This window comes from Kogia breviceps, chromosome 2 (genome assembly GCF_026419965.1).
Source record: "Kogia breviceps isolate mKogBre1 chromosome 2, mKogBre1 haplotype 1, whole genome shotgun sequence".
Taxonomy (NCBI): domain Eukaryota; kingdom Metazoa; phylum Chordata; class Mammalia; order Artiodactyla; family Physeteridae; genus Kogia; species Kogia breviceps.
This window is the reverse complement of record NC_081311.1, coordinates 128440355-128458495: the sequence shown is the minus strand read 5'-3', so window position 1 is coordinate 128458495 and position 18141 is coordinate 128440355. Positions and strand designations below refer to the sequence as shown.

At 43.6% G+C, this 18141-nt stretch overlaps 1 protein-coding gene across 6 annotated transcripts in view; it reads left to right on the top strand.

Moving 5' to 3' along the window:
* Window positions 1-17936, top strand: part of CCDC148 (coiled-coil domain containing 148) — a 427998-nt gene extending 410062 nt beyond the window's left edge. For 2 of the 6 annotated variants that reach the window (XM_067026094.1, XM_067026092.1), the window contains 2 exons: window positions 8420-8508; window positions 17476-17936. In XM_067026094.1, coding sequence (XP_066882195.1) covers window positions 8420-8473 — 54 coding nt within the window. In that variant the 3' untranslated portion in view covers window positions 8474-8508; window positions 17476-17936. Of the gene's footprint in view, window positions 1-8419; window positions 8509-9144; window positions 9490-17475 lie in introns of those variants that run through there. The other 4 variants (XM_067026093.1, XM_067026090.1, XM_067026091.1 and 1 more) reach the window with 3 other exon arrangements.
* Window positions 17937-18141: the final 205 nt, after the last annotated feature.

Below are 18141 nucleotides of genomic sequence, written 5' to 3'. Positions count from 1 at the left end.
TTGCAATCTCCATTGCTAGGGAGGGATAATCACTGTTATATTAAAGTGTATGTTTAATTCATTTTAGATTGAGTTAAATGGGCATTTCAGTCGTGAATACACAAGACTATATTTTTCTTCAGTGACCCACTTGCCCAAAGTACTACAGTGATTAAACACTAAGCAAATACATACATAGGTAAGATAAAAAAATAACACTGAGATGTTGAAAATCTAAATTTACCCAACACATTTAAGCCTAGAGCAGCAAGGTATATGTGGTATCTGTTTTTATTAATGGATTTCTATTTCTGGCTTCTTTTTCCCTTCCTGCTTTGGTAACACTAGATGTAGGTACAAAAATCTAGACATTTATTCAGAAATTGGTACTGTACTATTGATGAGTTTATACAAACAATATAACTAGGGCCATTATAATGTTAAGTGAGTTTTGAACAAATAGAGTAGAAATCCAATTATCTTTCCATAGAAAGCTTTTGTGTAGAGACATTGTTATATAAATGAGGGGAGTGGGTGGGAACATTAGAACAGCAATTTCTCCTGCCTGCATAAGGGCATTGGAGAATTTCATCCTGCACATACATTAATCCGTTCATAATGGCCTCCCCTCTGTGGTCAACCCACAAAGATCTCTTCTGGCTCCTGGATGCTTCCTTTTGGAAGTGGAGCAGAGAGTCAGGAGCAAATGACTTAGGTAAGAAATTAAAAGATGAAACACAAATTCTTGCACTGGGCAAATGGCTTAGAACTAACTCCAGGAAAGAAGGCACCCCTCTGCTGGCACCTCAGTCTAGAGCTTTCAGACCTTACCAGAGGTGACAGAAAACAGAAATTCCTTGCAGTGCTTCCAATTTGACTGACCTACGGTGAGCCTTAGATCAGTGCCTCTCAATATTTAATAAGCATCTAGTTAAAAGTGCCAGTCCTGATTAATAAATTTGAAGTGGGATCTGAGATTGCAAATTTCCAAAAAGATTGCAGGTGATACCCATGCTGTTAATCCATGGACTTTGCCTAGTGAGAATCTAAATTAACTTAAGCCTTAATTGGGACACAGAGATTTCCACTTGACTCTCAGCAATGGCCGTTAGAATCAGTCAGGAGGTAGCTTAGAACTAACTGGTCTTTGAAAATTTCTAGCTGTGTGACCTTGGGTAAGTTACTTATCCCCTCTGTGCCTCGTTTTTCATAAAAGTTTGGTTACGGGGATTAAATGAAATAATGCTTACTACATTAGTAAGTAATATCAGTGCCTGATATTCAGTGTTTGCTTTCTAAATATACTAACAAAAGCCATCTGGCTTTACTCCTTCATTTTGCGGAAGTAAAGATAAGTCGTTCTGAGGTGAAGAATCTTGCTCAACGTGACGCAGCTTGCTAGTGCCAGAGATTGAGCGGGAACACTATCTCCTGACTTCTAGGAGAAAACGCTCTCTGCCATCTAGTTAGAGCCCATTGCTAATTGAGAAAGTTGGCCACAGCATGCAGTCAGCCTCCTTCCCTGCCCCAGCCTCAGACACCCACAGAGCAACTGTGGCTTAACCCACACACCCAAATATTTTTGCTCTAGCCGGTCCTGACAGCTCAAGTCTTCTACTGTTAATTATGAAGATTGCTCAGATAATTGACTTAATTGAGAACAGAGAGTATCTCAGTGCAACCAGCCAAAATGGATTAGATCTTCTCAGTGCAGTATGCAGAACCCTGCAGCTCTCAAGAAAAGTCATTTCCTCCCTGGGGAAAATTATGAATACCCCAATTGAACCTATGGTATAAACTCTGCATAACATTAGTCTTGGTGACCTGGTCCACGGGGATAAAGTTAAATCTACTCCAAGTGTTGGGCACCTACAGCCCTCTCTTCTTCCCTTAGCATCTATATAGAAACCCTCAAGAAGAGTTTTTAATGCCCGCACTTGACAGTGATGTCTGTGGGGAGGTCAGAAAGCAGAGAGAGTAAAAATTCTCTCCCAATGTGGTTTTGCAAATAGGCATTAGCCACAGGCTGTTCCAGCTCAATGGCAAAGAGTAACACAAACTCTTTCCTTTCTCCACAGTAAAAGGAATGACATGACTTCTTTCTACAGTGCTGAGCTATGAATAACTGAACTGGAAAAAATATTAGCTGTCTGTCTAGTGTTGCTACATAATACAAAATACATCATTCCAGCATCTGCCCAGTGAAAAATTACAAACACACTAGCAAATGCATGACAAAAGTATCATCATTTCGGTTGTCCTCGTTATTTTTTTAAATAAATAAATAAATTTATTTATTTATTTATTTATTTTTGGCTGCGTTGGGTCTTCGATGCTGTGTGCGGGCTTTCTCTAGTTGCGGCCAGCGGGGGCTACCCTTCTTTGCAGTGCACGGGCTTCTCATTGCGGTGGCTTCTCTTGTTGCAGAGCACGGGCTCTAGGCAGGCGGGCTCAGTAGTCGTGGCACCCAGGCTTAGTTGCTCCATGGCATGTGGGATCTTCCTGGACCAGGGCTCAAACCCGGTCCCCTGCTTTGGCAGGTGGATTCTTAACCACTGTGCCACCAGGGAAGCCCTGTTCTCATTATTAGTGCAACCAAAAGGGGGCAATCGATCTAGTTCTTTGAAATCGACTATTTTAGTATCCACTTATCCTAAATACACAACACTTTCAACAACTGAGCCTCACATCACTTTAACCTCTGTGGAATATTTTTTTCTGCCCTACATGCTTTGAAACCATGTCGAAAATCCAGTAGGTAGGACGCCTTGGGGAGAAAAGTCAGCTTAATAAGATACAGAAAGCTGGTGCTATTGATACAAATACTGAATGGTTCCTGACATCTTCAAATTTGGGAAACTAAAAATAAGGTGGTTCTGGACGTTGGTGAGGGGACATGGAACCTTTATCTTTTAGGTGGCTGGTGACATCCTAATCAGAGTTGAGATGGAAAATAACAGAATAGAAACATTGCTATCCTTTGTGGGTACATTATAGGATGTCTTAGTTTCTTTCAAAAGCGCCCGTGAACCTGCCATCACAAATCAAACCTATCTGAGATGTTACCTTACATGCTTTGGCAACATTAGTTATTTGATAGAGTCTGATCATTTCTCATCCCTTATTATGGATTGGATTGTGTTCCCACACCCCCAGAAGAAAATATGTCAAAGTCCTAACCCCAGTACTGGCGAATGTGACCTTATTTGGAAATAGGATAATTGCAGATGTAATTAATTAAGGTCACACTGGAGTAGGGTGGGCCCCTAATCCAACGTTACTGGTATCCTTATAAAAAGACAGCAGTATGAAGACACAGAACATGTGAAGATGGAAGCAGAGGTTGGAGAGATTGCCAGCCGTCAGTCCCTGAAAGTCAACAGAAGCTAGGAGAGAGGTAGTGAACAGATTCTCTCCCAGGGCCCTCAGAAGGAACCAACCCTGCTGACACCTTGATTTTGGACCTCTAGCCTTCTCTTCATTCTGTGAGTGAATAAATTTCTGTTGTTTTAAGCTACTCGGTTTGTGATACTTTAGTATAATAGTTCTAAGAAATGAATATATCCCTTTTGTGGGGATTGTTACATTTCCATCCTCTATGTCAAGTCATCAGAGGGTTGGCCCTCTGAGATGAGAATGAATCTGAGATTCCAGGGAGCTTGAAGATAGAAAACTTTCCAAGTCCAATGCAGGCTTTGTACTGAGCCAGTGTTTTGTTGGCAATGTGTCACTTTTTTTTAAAGAACATAGAGATGACCTTGAGTCTCCTTGACTGTCTGTCTGGGAGCTGTCAGTGTGAAGCAAAACACATTTGGAAATGTGAAATTTTCACTGCACCCCTTTCAACGGATCACCACTCTTTCATTCATTCCATGAATATTTATCTTCTGCCTGCAGGGACAGGAAACTGACCTGTGGAGTACTTAGAAGTAACTGGTCTTATCTTCATTTGCATTTCCATAAACATTTATATTCACAGCATCAGTGTCACGGTCCTTAGTTGATTGATTTTGGAGTTGTGTGTTTCTCTAAGCCTTATGAACAGATAAGAACATAGGGACGGACAAGAGCTAGCAAAATTCCTGCTCAGGGTCTTTACATAAACCTGCACCCACTGGTTATAGTTTATGCTGGAAAATAGCTTTCATCTCACATGACATACAGTAGGCCAACACTGATGGATTAGTAATGAATGCCAAGGCCGAGAGCTTTGTATTGAAGTCAATTATAAGACCACCCCTGAACCCATCCGGAACATGTGATGTCTCTGCTTAGCACATGGGGGTACAGCAGCAGTGAATGGGCTCTTTCCTCCCCCTGCTCTTCAGACTCAAGTGAAAACACTTTAGGTTCGACTCTGAAAAAGAAAACTGCAAAACACAAAATATAACTTTAATAACAGAATGTGTAACACTATGAATCTTGGAGAATGTCTTAAGAAGCTCAGCAAGCACTTTCCCCAGCCCTTCTCTAATGATAGTGTATCCTTCTCCTACTGCCTAAGCAACTCACATGTCAGCAGCAGCAACTCCAAGTGCTTGGAAACTCTCGGCCAACTATTGGACACAATCTTTGCTCTTCAGAACACATTAATCTAGGTTTATTGTGAAAATCAACTTTCTAGACATTCCCTATCAAAGTAGCTTGTAAGGATAATAGGTGCTAATCAGAGGAAAACGAGTTTCAACGCTTGTGTATTTAAACAAGTGCCTCCCATATAAAATACGAACATCTCTGAATCAGTCAGTCTCCTCCCTGGGGAATTTCATGCTGGTTTTTATAGTTCGGCAGATCAAATATCATCAGTCTATGGATTGGTTTCACTCCTTTGGCTGTAAGAAACAGAGAATGTAGGGATAGCAGTGTAGACTGATCAGCCAGCCTAGGTCACAATCCCACCTCTGTGGTAGTAGGGTGTGGAGCTTGCTTGATAACCCTATTAAGATCCTGTAAAATGGGAGAAGAGTTCCTCTGATTGGAACCGGCACACCAGGGATGGGAGAGCATTCTGATCAACAACTGTGAATACCAGAGTCCACTTCAAGATCCTGAGCCCCTTAAACTCAGGCACCCCATATTATATTTCTGTGTATCCTCCATAGTTTCTAGCACTGCACTTGAAAATAGCAGTCTTTCAATAAATGCTGATACAACAAAGAGGATGCAGAGAGGTAAAGAGCTCTTTTTCACACCTCTGCCTCACCTCTTCTAGAACCTGGTCTGACGCCAAGCCAGAAACTGGGCCCCAATCCAAGCTATAGTGGCTCTTGGGCTTCCAATTTGCACAAGTTTATGGGGGTGGAGGGTCACTTTAGTGTAGAATGGAGTCCGCTAGGCTGGACGGACCGTTCCTGGGCTCTTTGCAGTTAGCTCAGTTAAGGCCTCATTCAAATTGAATGAGGAACCTCGGGCTAGTTTGAACAGGTTGCCCCTAGGTGAGGCCAGAACCGGACTTTACCCTGTGGCAGTGAAATAGGCAGAATGAATTGCTGTCTGGAGCCTCCCAATATCCACCTCGTCAATCACCAGGCATTTCTCAGCCTGAGCTCTATAGCACAGGCTTCCTGGAATCCTCAGACACACGACAAATCTCAGTTCTTCTCTGCAAGGACGTGGACTGCTATTTCCCCTCCTTGCTCTCGTCTTTGGGAGCTCCCCTACTAAAGGCCCTCTGCTAGGTCATATCCCCTCTGAGGTCTTTGAGTGATAAGCTGGTTTGGAAAAGAGAGCACTTGACTGTCAAGCAGGGCTCCCTGCAACATCTTAGAACTTACTGACATCTGCTGGACAGTTTGCCTCTCTCTGGAAAACATCTGAGCCGAAGCCTGTGCTCTATGTGTGATGGTCCCAGGACGTTGGTTTCTGGACTGGGATAGGAATGGAGAACTTGCCACGGCCTGCAGAGTGCTGTGTCTGCTCAGTGAAAACGGGGCCCCTCCCCACAGAGAACAGACTTGAGACTCTCCAGCCGACTTCAAAGACAAAGACTGGGATGGTGAAAATGAACACAATGCAGAGTTAGGCAAGTTTGGAGGGCTGGAATTGGTGATCATGGTCAAACTCTGGATTCCCGTGTTTTTTCCTCCTGGAGAGACCAAACATAAACCTGGGTTCAGAAGCATTAATTTCAGGGCATAGAGCCTTATCCTGGGCTCTGGGATTCCAGAGCCAGGTGATGCTGCTTGACTGGGTCTGTGTGGGGCCAGGACAAATGCTGAAGGAAGTAAATGTGGCCCTCGGTACCACCTGCTCTCTCAGTTCAAAGCATTTCGTTGTCTCTGGCTGCCTGCTGCAACCCCTGATGCTTTCAGAGCAGTGTACTCCTCCTGTCAGAGAGGAATGATCCAGTAGACTAATTTATTCCATCTAGGTGAAATTGCATTTTTAAAGAGAACCTCAGGGTGAGATTTATGCTGAAATCCAGTACCTCCATCCTAATGGTAGCATTTTAAACCTCAGTGTAGGCTAACACGGGGCTTCTGGGACCCCCACCCCCAGATGAACCCCAGTGGGGCAGCTGTCAGCAGGCAGCTCCTGCACCGAGCAGAGCAGTTATTACTGCCATCTTGGCCACGGAATCACCCCACAAGGAGACCACCTATTGGACTGCCCACTTCCCAGCTTCTTCCCCTTCTCTCAGGATATGGGAGAAGAGTTAGCTGGCTGCTGGCTGCTCACAGGCTCACTGGGAGGCCCCTTCTGGAAAAGCTGCCTTTCAGCGCTCCCTGTCTGAACCACCCCTCCCATCTGGGGTAGTCTCATCTACCGCATCTCATCTACCCCTGAGTCTCACCTGGGCTTCCCTCCCAATATGCCAGCTCAGTGCAGAAAGAGGGAGAACAGCTGAGTAGGTGCCCCCGAGGAGGCAGGGAGGCCTGGAGCAGGCCTGCAGCCAGTGCTGAGGAGAGGTCCTCCCAGAGAGGGGAGCTACACCCTCCCGCCAGGCACACAGCCTGCCCAGGCCAACCTCACAAACCGCACGCAGGAAATACCAACCTCAAAGACCCCCCACATTTGGGGCTCCCGTCCCATCTTCAAAATGCCTCGGGCCAGAATTTAGGGAGAGCTTAGAAATTTGACTTCTAATAGCTGGGTGTTGCCTACACTTGTTGTTTTAAATGACCTCTGGCCTCCTGGGGGTAATTATACAGTGGGCTTTGAGGGTTTAGGGGTGGGTAGGCTCGTACTGGCAAATGCCAAAGGAAGGTACTATTTCCCTTAAAAGCCTGTTAGGGCTAGATCCTCCAGTGATGAAAGAGGTCAGAAAAATACCATGATATTACTTGCTGTCTACCCTAGCATTTGGCCTCCCTGAGGTACGGCACAAAGAGGCCAGCACTGCCTGTCAGATATGAAAGGCATCGCTATGTAGCAATCCAAGCACCGGCAGAGGAGTTATTCCAACGACCTGTGGTTCAAGAATTCCCGGGATCTGGTCTTCATAGTGGTCTCTAATATCCTCAAGGAGCCCTCTCCTCACAAACCCTCCTCTCTATCCTAGGCGGACTCTTTGTGCTGGCACAATCGTTGGTTCACGGTCTCATTCCTGTAGCCCCAGCTGCACCCCTGGAATCTCCCTCATCTCTTACCTGAGTCCGGGTCACGTTTCAGCATGCACCCCACATCCCGCATCCTAATGAAACCTTCTGCATCTATTCCTTCGCTCCCCACCCACACCTCGTCTGTTCATGTACATTGTTACTTATGTATTTACTTAGGTGTCCTTTCTTGTGGAAGACAGTGGGTGTTTTGTTGTATGTCTTTCTGTATCAGTACTTCAAACACAGAGGCTTTCACTGCAAGTTACCCTGGGAGAAGTTCCTGATACAGCATCCCTGAAAAATGCTCACCTGTCTCTCCATAAACATTTCTGGTGGCAGGATGCTCACGACTTCATCCGTGGACATTCCAATAGCTCTAAGTTTTATTAGGTTCTTCTTTACACAAAGCCAAAACGAGCCATATCTGGTCCCAGTTCTGCATTATGGGCAGTTGCGAGCTCTCAATATTTAAATTTGGATTCTCTTCTCCAGACCGGAGAGCTGCAGTAATTTTGCCTGTTCTTCATTTATTGTAGTTTCCAGATCCTTGATCGTCCTGGCAGCTCTCTCCTGGGAACTTACTGGTTTCCAATATCCCTCATGAAATGTGCCGCCCAGAACTGACTGCAATATTCAGCTATGCATTCTGGGTAATGAGCACAAAGTACAGGGGGGAGGCACACAAGGGAGCTGTTTTGATGATTATTGTGATGATAATGATCATGACTGGATTCCAATGATCTTTGCTTAAAACAAGAGGGAGATGCTTTTTAAAGAAAGAAAGCAAATATTTTACCCAACCAAGGGATTCCAATTTTAAAGAAAACCAAAAGTGTAGGAATTAGAACCACCTGGATTGCAGCAGATGTGGAATCCATTTTCTCAATTTTATCTCATAGCTTTCTGATGGCATCATTGTGGTTCGTGTGAGATCTACAAAGAAGACTATGTAACTGGCTCTCCAGCTATAAATGGGCCAACTCAGAAGGTAAGTAGAGCAAGTGGGAGAATGAAGGGTGTCAAAGCTATAAACCTCCCAACCCGGCACTGGCTGACTCTTCAGACCCTTGTTAGAAAACAGCTGCATCAACCAAGTAGCCTCAGTGGTCCTGGAGGTGCTCCCACATCCCCAGGTCCCTATTCCTGCACTCCTCACCCATCCCTAAGCCTGCTCCTAGCACCTCACAATCTCTGCGGTTCCTTTAAAGAGCCAAATCGGGAGAACAGCGTCATCAAATTGAAGAGCATGGCCACCAGGGACACATGATTTCCTTTTCCACAAGATGCTCAACATACTAAGTGATATCTTACTTTAGGGCTTGGGAGACCGGATGATTTTCTTTGGTTCTTAAGGGCCTTTTGTGTATCTCTATGGCCTTAAGTAAATGGATTTTCCTCCTCTGACCTTCGGTTTACTTCCTACTCCAAAATCTATAAAACCAAAAGTCTACAGCTAATGGAGGAGGGAAGCTTAATTTCCTTTTTTCAGGAAAGCCTAAGAGATCAGACGATTTTCCTAATCACTTCAGCCACACTGACCTTTGTTTCTTTTTACTTCTGAGGTGTTTATTTTCTGTATCATTTATGTCACATTTTCACTGTCTTTTTACTTTTATTTTCATAGAGAAAAGGAATGATCAGCTCTGGAAGGAGACTCTTCTAACTCCCTCAGCAAGTTTAAGAGACTTGCCTAAAGCTGCAGAGCTGGTTAGTACAGGAGCATGCCTTCTCCTCCTGCAACTAGACGTTAAGCTCCCAAGAGGCCGGAATAGACCAGGTCAGCACATTCTTCTTTCCAGATCCATCCAGAGGCGGGCTTTGGATAAAAGAACCCCAGGCCACCTTAACCCCAAACGAGGTTAGAGCTTGGATCTGTGACTGAGGCTGCTTAGAGATGTGTGATGGAAAGGAAGTGCTCCTGGGCGTTCAGTGTAGCCCTGAGAGACTTTTGGTTGCAGAGACCCTGGTAGTCACCTACTGATCTTTAGAATCTGCTCATCTTCATCATCTCTTACCCCATGCATGGTGGTATTTTGAAAGACAGCAGCTGGGCTTAGGATAAGGAAGACATAGCTCACAGGCTAATGGCCTGCTCTTTCACCTGGAGTCCTCATACGTTTTCTGCCCAGACAGGAAGCCAGATGGACCCCTCATTCTCCCAGGCTTAATCCCAGTAGCCTGTCACTCCAAAACTACACAGAACAGAAACCCATATGGTGATTACAACATATGCCTGGATATAAGCTGATCCCAAATACAAAATGATTCCTTATAAAAAAAAAAAAGCCAAAGGAAAGTTCTTGGCCAATTTAAATGTATCAACTTTTAGGGATATGGATGAAATATCCAAGTGTCTACTCATAATATTTAATTTGTTAATTAAATTATATATTGAAATTAAAAATCATGCATTAGATAAAATAATGCTTAATTTAGAATTTTTTCATATTCGGTCATTTGAATATGAGTCATTTGCTCATATTCAATCTCCACCTATATGTTCCATCTTCATTATCTCCTTCAACACAATAGCCAGTTTTTTTCTTTTTATCTTTTACTAAGTTTTCCAGAGTACATGTCTTCATGCTTCATTGACAGACAACACTTTGAAAAATCATGTCTGATGATGTTGCTGAAAAATGTATTTCAAACCATAAACTTTCATAACAATAGGAGCTTCCATTCGTCCTATAGGTTGACAGCACAACCACTTACCTTTCTGCTTTTTTAAATGCCTGCAAAATTCAACAGCTAAAATTTTGAGGACTAGCCCCAGGAATAATTACTAAATCTGCATCGAATTTCGATGCCTCCTTTTAAAAGGAGGAATTTTAAAATTTCTGTGCCTCCTTTCCATTAGCTGACCTCTATAAAAATGCAAAACTAGCAGTGATTGAATTGTTTCAGGATTTTAAAAAATTGTATTTTATCATTAAAATAAAAAGGATCTTGACCTGGAATATGAAAAACTTCATGAGAATTTGAATAATATCTATATTTATATCTTCATCTCCCTCCTTTCTGTGAAATAGCTTTGAAGAGGAAACTTTGCCTAAAAGTAAGGAGGATCCAATTTATAGGTTTTCCTGGAGTAATTATTACTAGTGCCTCCTTTTAGTCTCAAAAGTGTCCCAGTTTGGATAATAAATTATACAGTTACTCTACTTATAACAAGGAGTGTATATTGCTCTATATTGTAATTCTGTGGCCTTGCCAGGGCATCCAACATATTGGCCGTTCAGCAAGTTTCCTGTGAGACTAATATCTGCATGGCTGCCAGACAGATCCAAAGGCACGGTAGTTGGAAATTGAAGCAATGCAGCTAATTATCTAAAATGATATTAAAATGTCTAAGATTCTGGTAATTTGACAAACAGTAAACACAGCATCTGCTTCCAAAGGAAACATTTTTTAAAATAATTCTTTTTTAAAAAATCTGATTACAATTAGTTAAGAAGGGCTGCTTTGATCTGAGAATAGTGCGTTTCGTTTATTATTCAACTAAATATTTAGTTTAACATTTCTAAGTAGTTGGAGGGAAATTGTCTTTATTTCTTATTTTATGGTTTGACCATTCATACTTACAAAGATGTCTCATTTAAGGAAACTTTCAGTTCTAACTCACTATCTTGTGTGTGAGTGTGTCGTGTGTAATGAGGGGTATAGAAGAAGGCAGAGCAGCTGCTGAGAGATCTGGGCCCGTGAAGCTCACATCAGAATTCCAGCTCCTGTGCAAGCCTGCGAGATTTCCTCGATTTCTTTGGGTTGGGCTACTGCCTGTACAAAGCTGATGGTTATGCAGAGACTAAAGGGGAGAATGTGGACAAATCCATGCAAATACACTCCCACTCATCATAAAATCACTGTGAGCACCGCATCTGCCCCCCCGCCACCTTATGGATCAGAAACTTCATCTTCAAACATGAAGTCTACCATGCAAGGTAAAAAACAACAAAGACCCAAAATTTGCTACTTAAAATGAAACTCCTCATGACTTCCCTGGTGACGCAGTGGTTAAGAATCCGCCTGCCAATGCAGGGGACACGGGTTCGATCCCTGGTCCGGGAAGAGCCCACACGCCACCGAGCAACTAAGCCCGTGTGCCACAGCTACTGAGCCCACAGGCCACAACTGCTGAAGCCCGCACGCCCTAGAACCTGCGTTCTGCAACTGCTGAGCCTGCGTGCTGCAACTACTGAAGCCCACGTGCCTAGAGCCCATGCTCTGAAACAAGAGAAGCCACTGCAATGAGAAGCCCGTGCACCGCAACGAAGAGTAGCCCCCGCTTGCCGCTACTAGAGAAAGCCCGTGTGCAGCAATGAAGACCCACCGCAGCCAAGATAAAAATAAATAAATAAACATTAAAAACAAAAAACAAAAACCTAACTAACCTCCTCTGTTTCTCCATTCTTGCCTCTGAGTTGACTGCCTGAGTGTAATAAATCAGTCCAGGTCAGTGAGACATGTACCCCAGAGATAAGGTATTTATCATACTGGGTGTGGGGTAGTTTTAGGAGGCCATTAAATAAACCGCTTGCCTTTATATCACCTACTGTATTTTACTTTAAACATGGCCCAGCAGTCTCACGAAAGCTGGCAAGATCTGAGCTCTTTCTCTGTGCCTAGCTTTGAGCAGCCCATCTCCCTGGATCCATGGATAATGTAATGGAAGAGGGTCTTGCCAGGGAGGTGTCTCTTAGGTATCCCCTCTCATCAGCCATGTAAGGGTCTCCTCCAGCTGCCTAGCAACACAGGAAAAGTTCTCATGGGCTACAATCCTGGGGACACACTTGCTCTGTGTAGAGAACTTCTATCCTCTCTGCCAGAGCTCTTGTCTGATTTCCCCTGAACCAAAGGACAGCTGTCCCTCAAAACAACCAGGACCTTGAGGCTTTGCCCTGGCCCCAGGCTGTGAGGATAAGGGAAAAGAGAAAGATTGTTTTTCTCTCTTGCACTCTCCAAACTTCTAAGACAATGGCTTCCTCACCTCTTTCTCTTTGAAAGAGTTTTCTTCCTCCTTCCATTTCCTGACCAAGGGCACAATAGGAGAAACAAGGAAAAGTGAGGGTAGGATGTGATGCCAACTTTCCCCTGTGCCCTTAGAAAGTAAGGATGTGATTTTCTTTTCCCTCTACACCCCCCTCCCCCCAGTAACCTCCTTAGACACATTGTTCCTACATTGAAATGTGTCAGGGACATTCTCAGTGTCAGGCTGTGGCCGGAGGCTGCTCCCTGCACTGTATACAGATGTGTATCTATACAGCCCAAAGACCACTAAGTAACCAGCAACACCGTCCCCTGCACTCTCTGATGGCCTGAGGGCTTGGCTATCTTTTGCAGCCTGTCCCTGTGGAATGGTGCCTTGACCTCACTGTATGCCCAGCCACTGGCCTCTCTGTCCCTGAGGTCGTAGGACCCCAGTGACCTTGACAATGGCTTGGCCTTCCAGTGGTCCGAGGCTGTGCTGCTCAGCTTGAAGTTGTGCTGTGGTGACCTTCAAGGCCTCTTCTCTCTGCTCTCAGCCCACTGGCTTCCTCACATGCCACTGCCTCTCCTGGGGAGCTGAGTGGAATGGCTGGGAGAAAGGCTCAGGTCCACACTAGCCACGCTACAGCTTGGCTCTTATTTTCGGTTCAGGACAGCCCTGGTATTATGTTTATCCAGAGCCTTTTTCTTCTTTCTCCCTCCCTCCCTCCCTCCTTCCCTTCCTTCCTTCCTTCCTTCCTTCCTTCCTTCCTTCCTTCCTTCCTTCCTTCCTTCCTTCCTTCCTTCCTTCTTTCCTCTCTCCCTCTCTCTCCCTCTCCCTCTCTTTCATTTTCTGATCCTGACTACAAACCAATAAAAAGGAAATTTTTACCAGATGATGTTGTTTTATTTTTTAATGACCAAATTGCATCTGCTAGTTCTTCAAAAAACCAAGTTCTCGGAAAGTTTTCAAGACACTTTCTTTGAGTGACATTTTTCATTTTGCAAAGACCACAGCCTTTTCTCAAACAGATTTTTATCTTTTTTCTGGGGTCTGATGTGGAAATCTCACTAAATCCCTCCATCTAGAGTATGTCAGTATTTGATTGAAATGCGAGTTTAAAGTCTCGCCTGTTAAACCATTTTTCCTTGCATCCTTTTAAAATAATACACACTTTAAAAATTAATGATGTATTTAATATTGAAAATCAGCTAAAACAGGATGATAACGGGCAGACCATTTCAAATAGATGCAGAAGATCGCCACCTTGTGGCCACCATGGAATCTGCCACTTGAACTTCTGGTTTTTCTACTGCTAATTAAATTAAAGGACTCCTAATATGATCTTTTCCCATACGAATCACATCCCACTCCTGCTTCTTCGCCGGTCAACTTGTGGAGATTTCCTGCAGTTAGGGGAAAGGAGACTATTCTAAGTGGCTTCAGTGGGTTAGCTGAAGGAAGCCTTTTGAGTCCCTAAACCTTGTTTTGGTCAAGAGAGGAAACAACTTCCTGGGAGCCGAGGTCTTTATTTTACTCAAACCCTCTGTGCTCTGGATACATTTATCAGCTTCTTTGAGGACGATTTTTAAAAGCCAGGTTTCAGGGCTCCCCTATCCTAAGACCTGAGAATTGCAACGTCTAGGGATGGGTTCTGGGACTTGCATTTTTTAAAAACTCCTTAGGTGATTTTTCTGCACTTTAAATTTCTAACAACCCTGAATTTTAGTCTACCAAAGGAAGAAATTAGAGGACTGAAAAACTAAATGGGTTTGACCCTAAGGAGTCTCCCCAGACACTGGGAGGGAGGGGATCCGGAACAGGAGAGAGCTCAAGGGACCAATGCAGTGAGTTTCAGAAGCTCCTGCCAACCCGAATGTTTGCCGCTTGAACAAAGTCCCCTAGAGACTGCAGTGACCCGCTGACTTCAGCTGAACCCTCTGAGAAGCCATGACCTACGGAAAGGGTGGCCCACTTGTAGAGGGCGCCACCCTCTGGCCAACGTAGGAAGCAGCAAACCTCAGCGAGACCAGGGAGAGGCTCCCCACCCCTCCAGAAGCTCCTTGTCCTGCAATCACCGGGCTGCACCCTGGCCAGTGCTAGAGGCAGGACAGCAGCTTCCGGGGCGACTCTCCCACTGACCACTCGTGGGGACTTGGGCAGGTTGTCCTCTCCTGTAAAATGAGAGCACGTGCATGACCGTCACTGATTTTCTTCCCAGCTCTAGCATTCTGTGATCTCGTAATTTTGAGCTTTCAGTGGAAGACTCTTCCTGAGGAGTGAACTTCGGAGCCCTATATTTATTCCAAGCTCAGGATTAAGTCTTTGCTATCTGAAGGAATTAATTCTTAGGAAGTGGCACAACCAAAGACAAGATCTTCTGTCAACATGAAAACAACACACGTTTGCAGTGTCACCTCTCTGTGGGAGAAAAACTGGGCACTGGGCCCAGAGCCCTTCAGATTGCCCCATAACCCCACGGCTTCATCACTTCCTCTCCCCTCCGCCCTCACTACTGTCCAAAGACTTCAGCTCACCCTGTCATCACAGACTCCCTTCACATGCCCACCGCAGCCCTAGGCCTCTGGTCCATGGACCCACCTCCTACCCAAGAGCCTATTTTGCAGGGCATCCAGATCCCTGCAAGAGATTGTCTAGTCAGAGGCTTCATCCGGCCCAACCTTCTTAGTCTTTCAAGCTCACTGCCACCAGGAGCCACTCCTCTGTGACTCCATTGCTACCTGGGCATACCTGGCTCAGTTCCTAACATGTGACATCATCTGTTTATGTGCCCATAGCCCTGGATGTAAGACCTGTGTCTGCCACACAGTGAATATTGATAAATATTTCATTGAATAAGTGAAACTAGGAATGAAAAAGTGAGTGAGAAAAGAAATTAAAGAATTAAGGGGATAGAGGCTGGTTATAGTACGGAACCTCCAAACCTATTCTTCGAACAAGCCTGGTTGAAGAAAGAAGGACCTGGTCCAGACTTGATGGGCCCTGCAGTTTCTGGCGAGAAGCTGAGAGTGGGGGACTGTGCCTAGGGTTGAAGAAACATGGTGACATCATAACACTGTTTGTCAAAGTGCAAGTCACAGGCCATTAGAGGGTTGTGACATAAGTTTAGTGGATTTAGACCAAAATTTTAAAATGAAATAGAGTAGAATAAAGTTAGAAAACACATCTCTTAGTAAGAGCAAACTGTTTTCATGGAGCTTTTGTCTTTATGAGCAAGTACTGCTTCATGGAACTTTTGTCTTTATAAATATGTGAATATATATATATATAATACCATATATAAATATACATCCCCTATATATATCATGATGCAAAATATACTTCTATTCACGTGATGGTCAAAAAAATTTAGAAGCACTGATCTAGAAAAGGCCATTCCTTTATACTTCACTGACTCCATCTGAAAAAATAACTTACTGGCTTATGGTGTGGCTTCCATTTATTGGAATGTAGGGACCTTTTTGTAAGTAAGTGTATATGGATCCCATGACTCTTTGGAGATCAATATATTTTCTAATTATAAGAAATGATAATGATCTGATCTTACCTTATTTCAATTATGTCCAGAACAGGTAAAAATCCTTTCTAGAGATTATTATTGTAAGACATTTTTACTGAAAGAGACCTTACCCTTGTTTTTCCTTTGGTTTCTACCCATGTATTACCTTTCTATGATGATAGCATGACACCAGCTCTCCCCTCTTTTCCATTGGGGTGAAAAATCTATTTCTACTAAGAGTTAGTAGAAAGAAATGATAAAAGCAAATTAAAAACCTTAAATCCCAAAGCCAAACTTAAAAAAAAAACTATCTAAATATCTCAGTGGGAGATCACAGTGGAAAGTTGAGATGCTAAAATTAAAATCACAAAATAAAGAAAATAATTACTGACCTTGCTATGAACTTGAATCCAAGCACATAGGATACACACATCCTCTCCTCCATGTTTTATCCTCTTCCTTTGGACAAATGGCCATTTGTTAGCCTATCCCTGGTTTGGTCAAGACACTGTCCCCAGTCTTATCTGTTGAATCATACGGGATCTTGTTTACAAAAAGTCTCCTACAATCTCTAATTTTATAAGAAGGTTTCAAAGTGGTGACCAGCAGACATGTGCTTAGGTAGACTTGCTCAGTGCTTAAAAAAAAAAAAATGTTGACACTCAAAAAATCAGAAAGCGTCATTTAAAAATTTGGAACTTGGCTTCTTTAAGAAAGTCAAAATATTTGGCACTACAAGGCCCTTATTGCTGCACAGGGACAAGAGTTCTTAACCTACATCTATGGGATTCCTGTATTTTGATATAATTAATTTCCTTTGTAATCTTACATATTTTATTTCATTAAAAAGCATCATCCTGACATGGGATCCAGAGGATTCACCCGGCTTCAAAAGGGACCCAATAAATGTTAAGAACCCAAAGTCTATAACCAAATAGCATCTGCCCCCTTTCCCTATATCAGTGGCCACCATTCACGTCATTCTTTACTTGCTCTGAGGCTGTGCATTTGTTTCCATTTTCCACTGCACTGACGCTTTTTCAAGAGTTGTGAAATATCTCCCTGTAATCATGTCTTTTTCAAATGTTGGAAAAAGAAACGAACCAAGAGGATCTTGGAATTCTTATACTAGCCTGTCCCACTTATTTATGCTTCTTCAATGGTCTCTGCCCACAAGGGTTACACTCAACACCATGGAACTTAGGTGGAGCACCGGGTTGACAATTGCAAACAGATAATTCTGGCACGTGCCATCCAAACTTCAGCGCTGTGCCAGGAGTCCTTCTCACCCTGGGTGCACTGGGCTTCCCTAGCTCTCCGGACATCACTCCCTGCTGCATCCTCCCTTCTTCCTGGGATATCAGGGTGTCATCAGTGGGGCTGTTTAGAGCTTGCTTGGGAGTGTCAACACTTACAGTCTCCTGGGGAACTCAGAGAAGACCAACTCCGTTTCTGTTTCTCCTTTTCAGCAAAGGAGCAGAGATGCCACCTCGAGCCTACCATCCAGTATTTGGACTTGAGGGAACACAGAGCTGGTCCCAATAATATCCACACTTTGTCATCCACAGAGTGGTTTACACAGCTCTCTCCCTGGACCTCAACTTAGGGGATCCTCAGACCAATCCATCTGAGGAAAGAAAAGGAATGACCCCCACTTTGCAAAGGAGGACCACTGAAGTTCAAGGAGAGTGAGGTGCAATGTCAGAAGGAGAACACAGACCTCCTGAATTTGAGTCTATCTGAACACCCTGAGGGAAAAACAAAAGACCCACTCCTCAAGGAAAGTGACTTTTGGGGAATTCCACAGCAAGTGTTGAACAAGTATTGTTTAACTGAGTGCATTAATGTTTTAATAGAGTCTGGACCTTTCAAGTAAATCTATTTTCTTCCAAACAGCCACCTTAGCCTTTATGCTAATTAGGGGGGAGGAGGGGAGAGACACCTTGGATCTTACAAGAGGGCTGGGCTTTATTTATTTTTTTTCTTATCGCAGTAAAATGTTGTATTTTATTTTACTTTTAAAAATTATAATACAGTGAAATTGACTTTTTTGGGTATATAGCTCTATGAATTTTAATGTATGTATAGATTTGTGTAACCACCTTCAGGATACAGATTCATCACTCCAAAAAGCT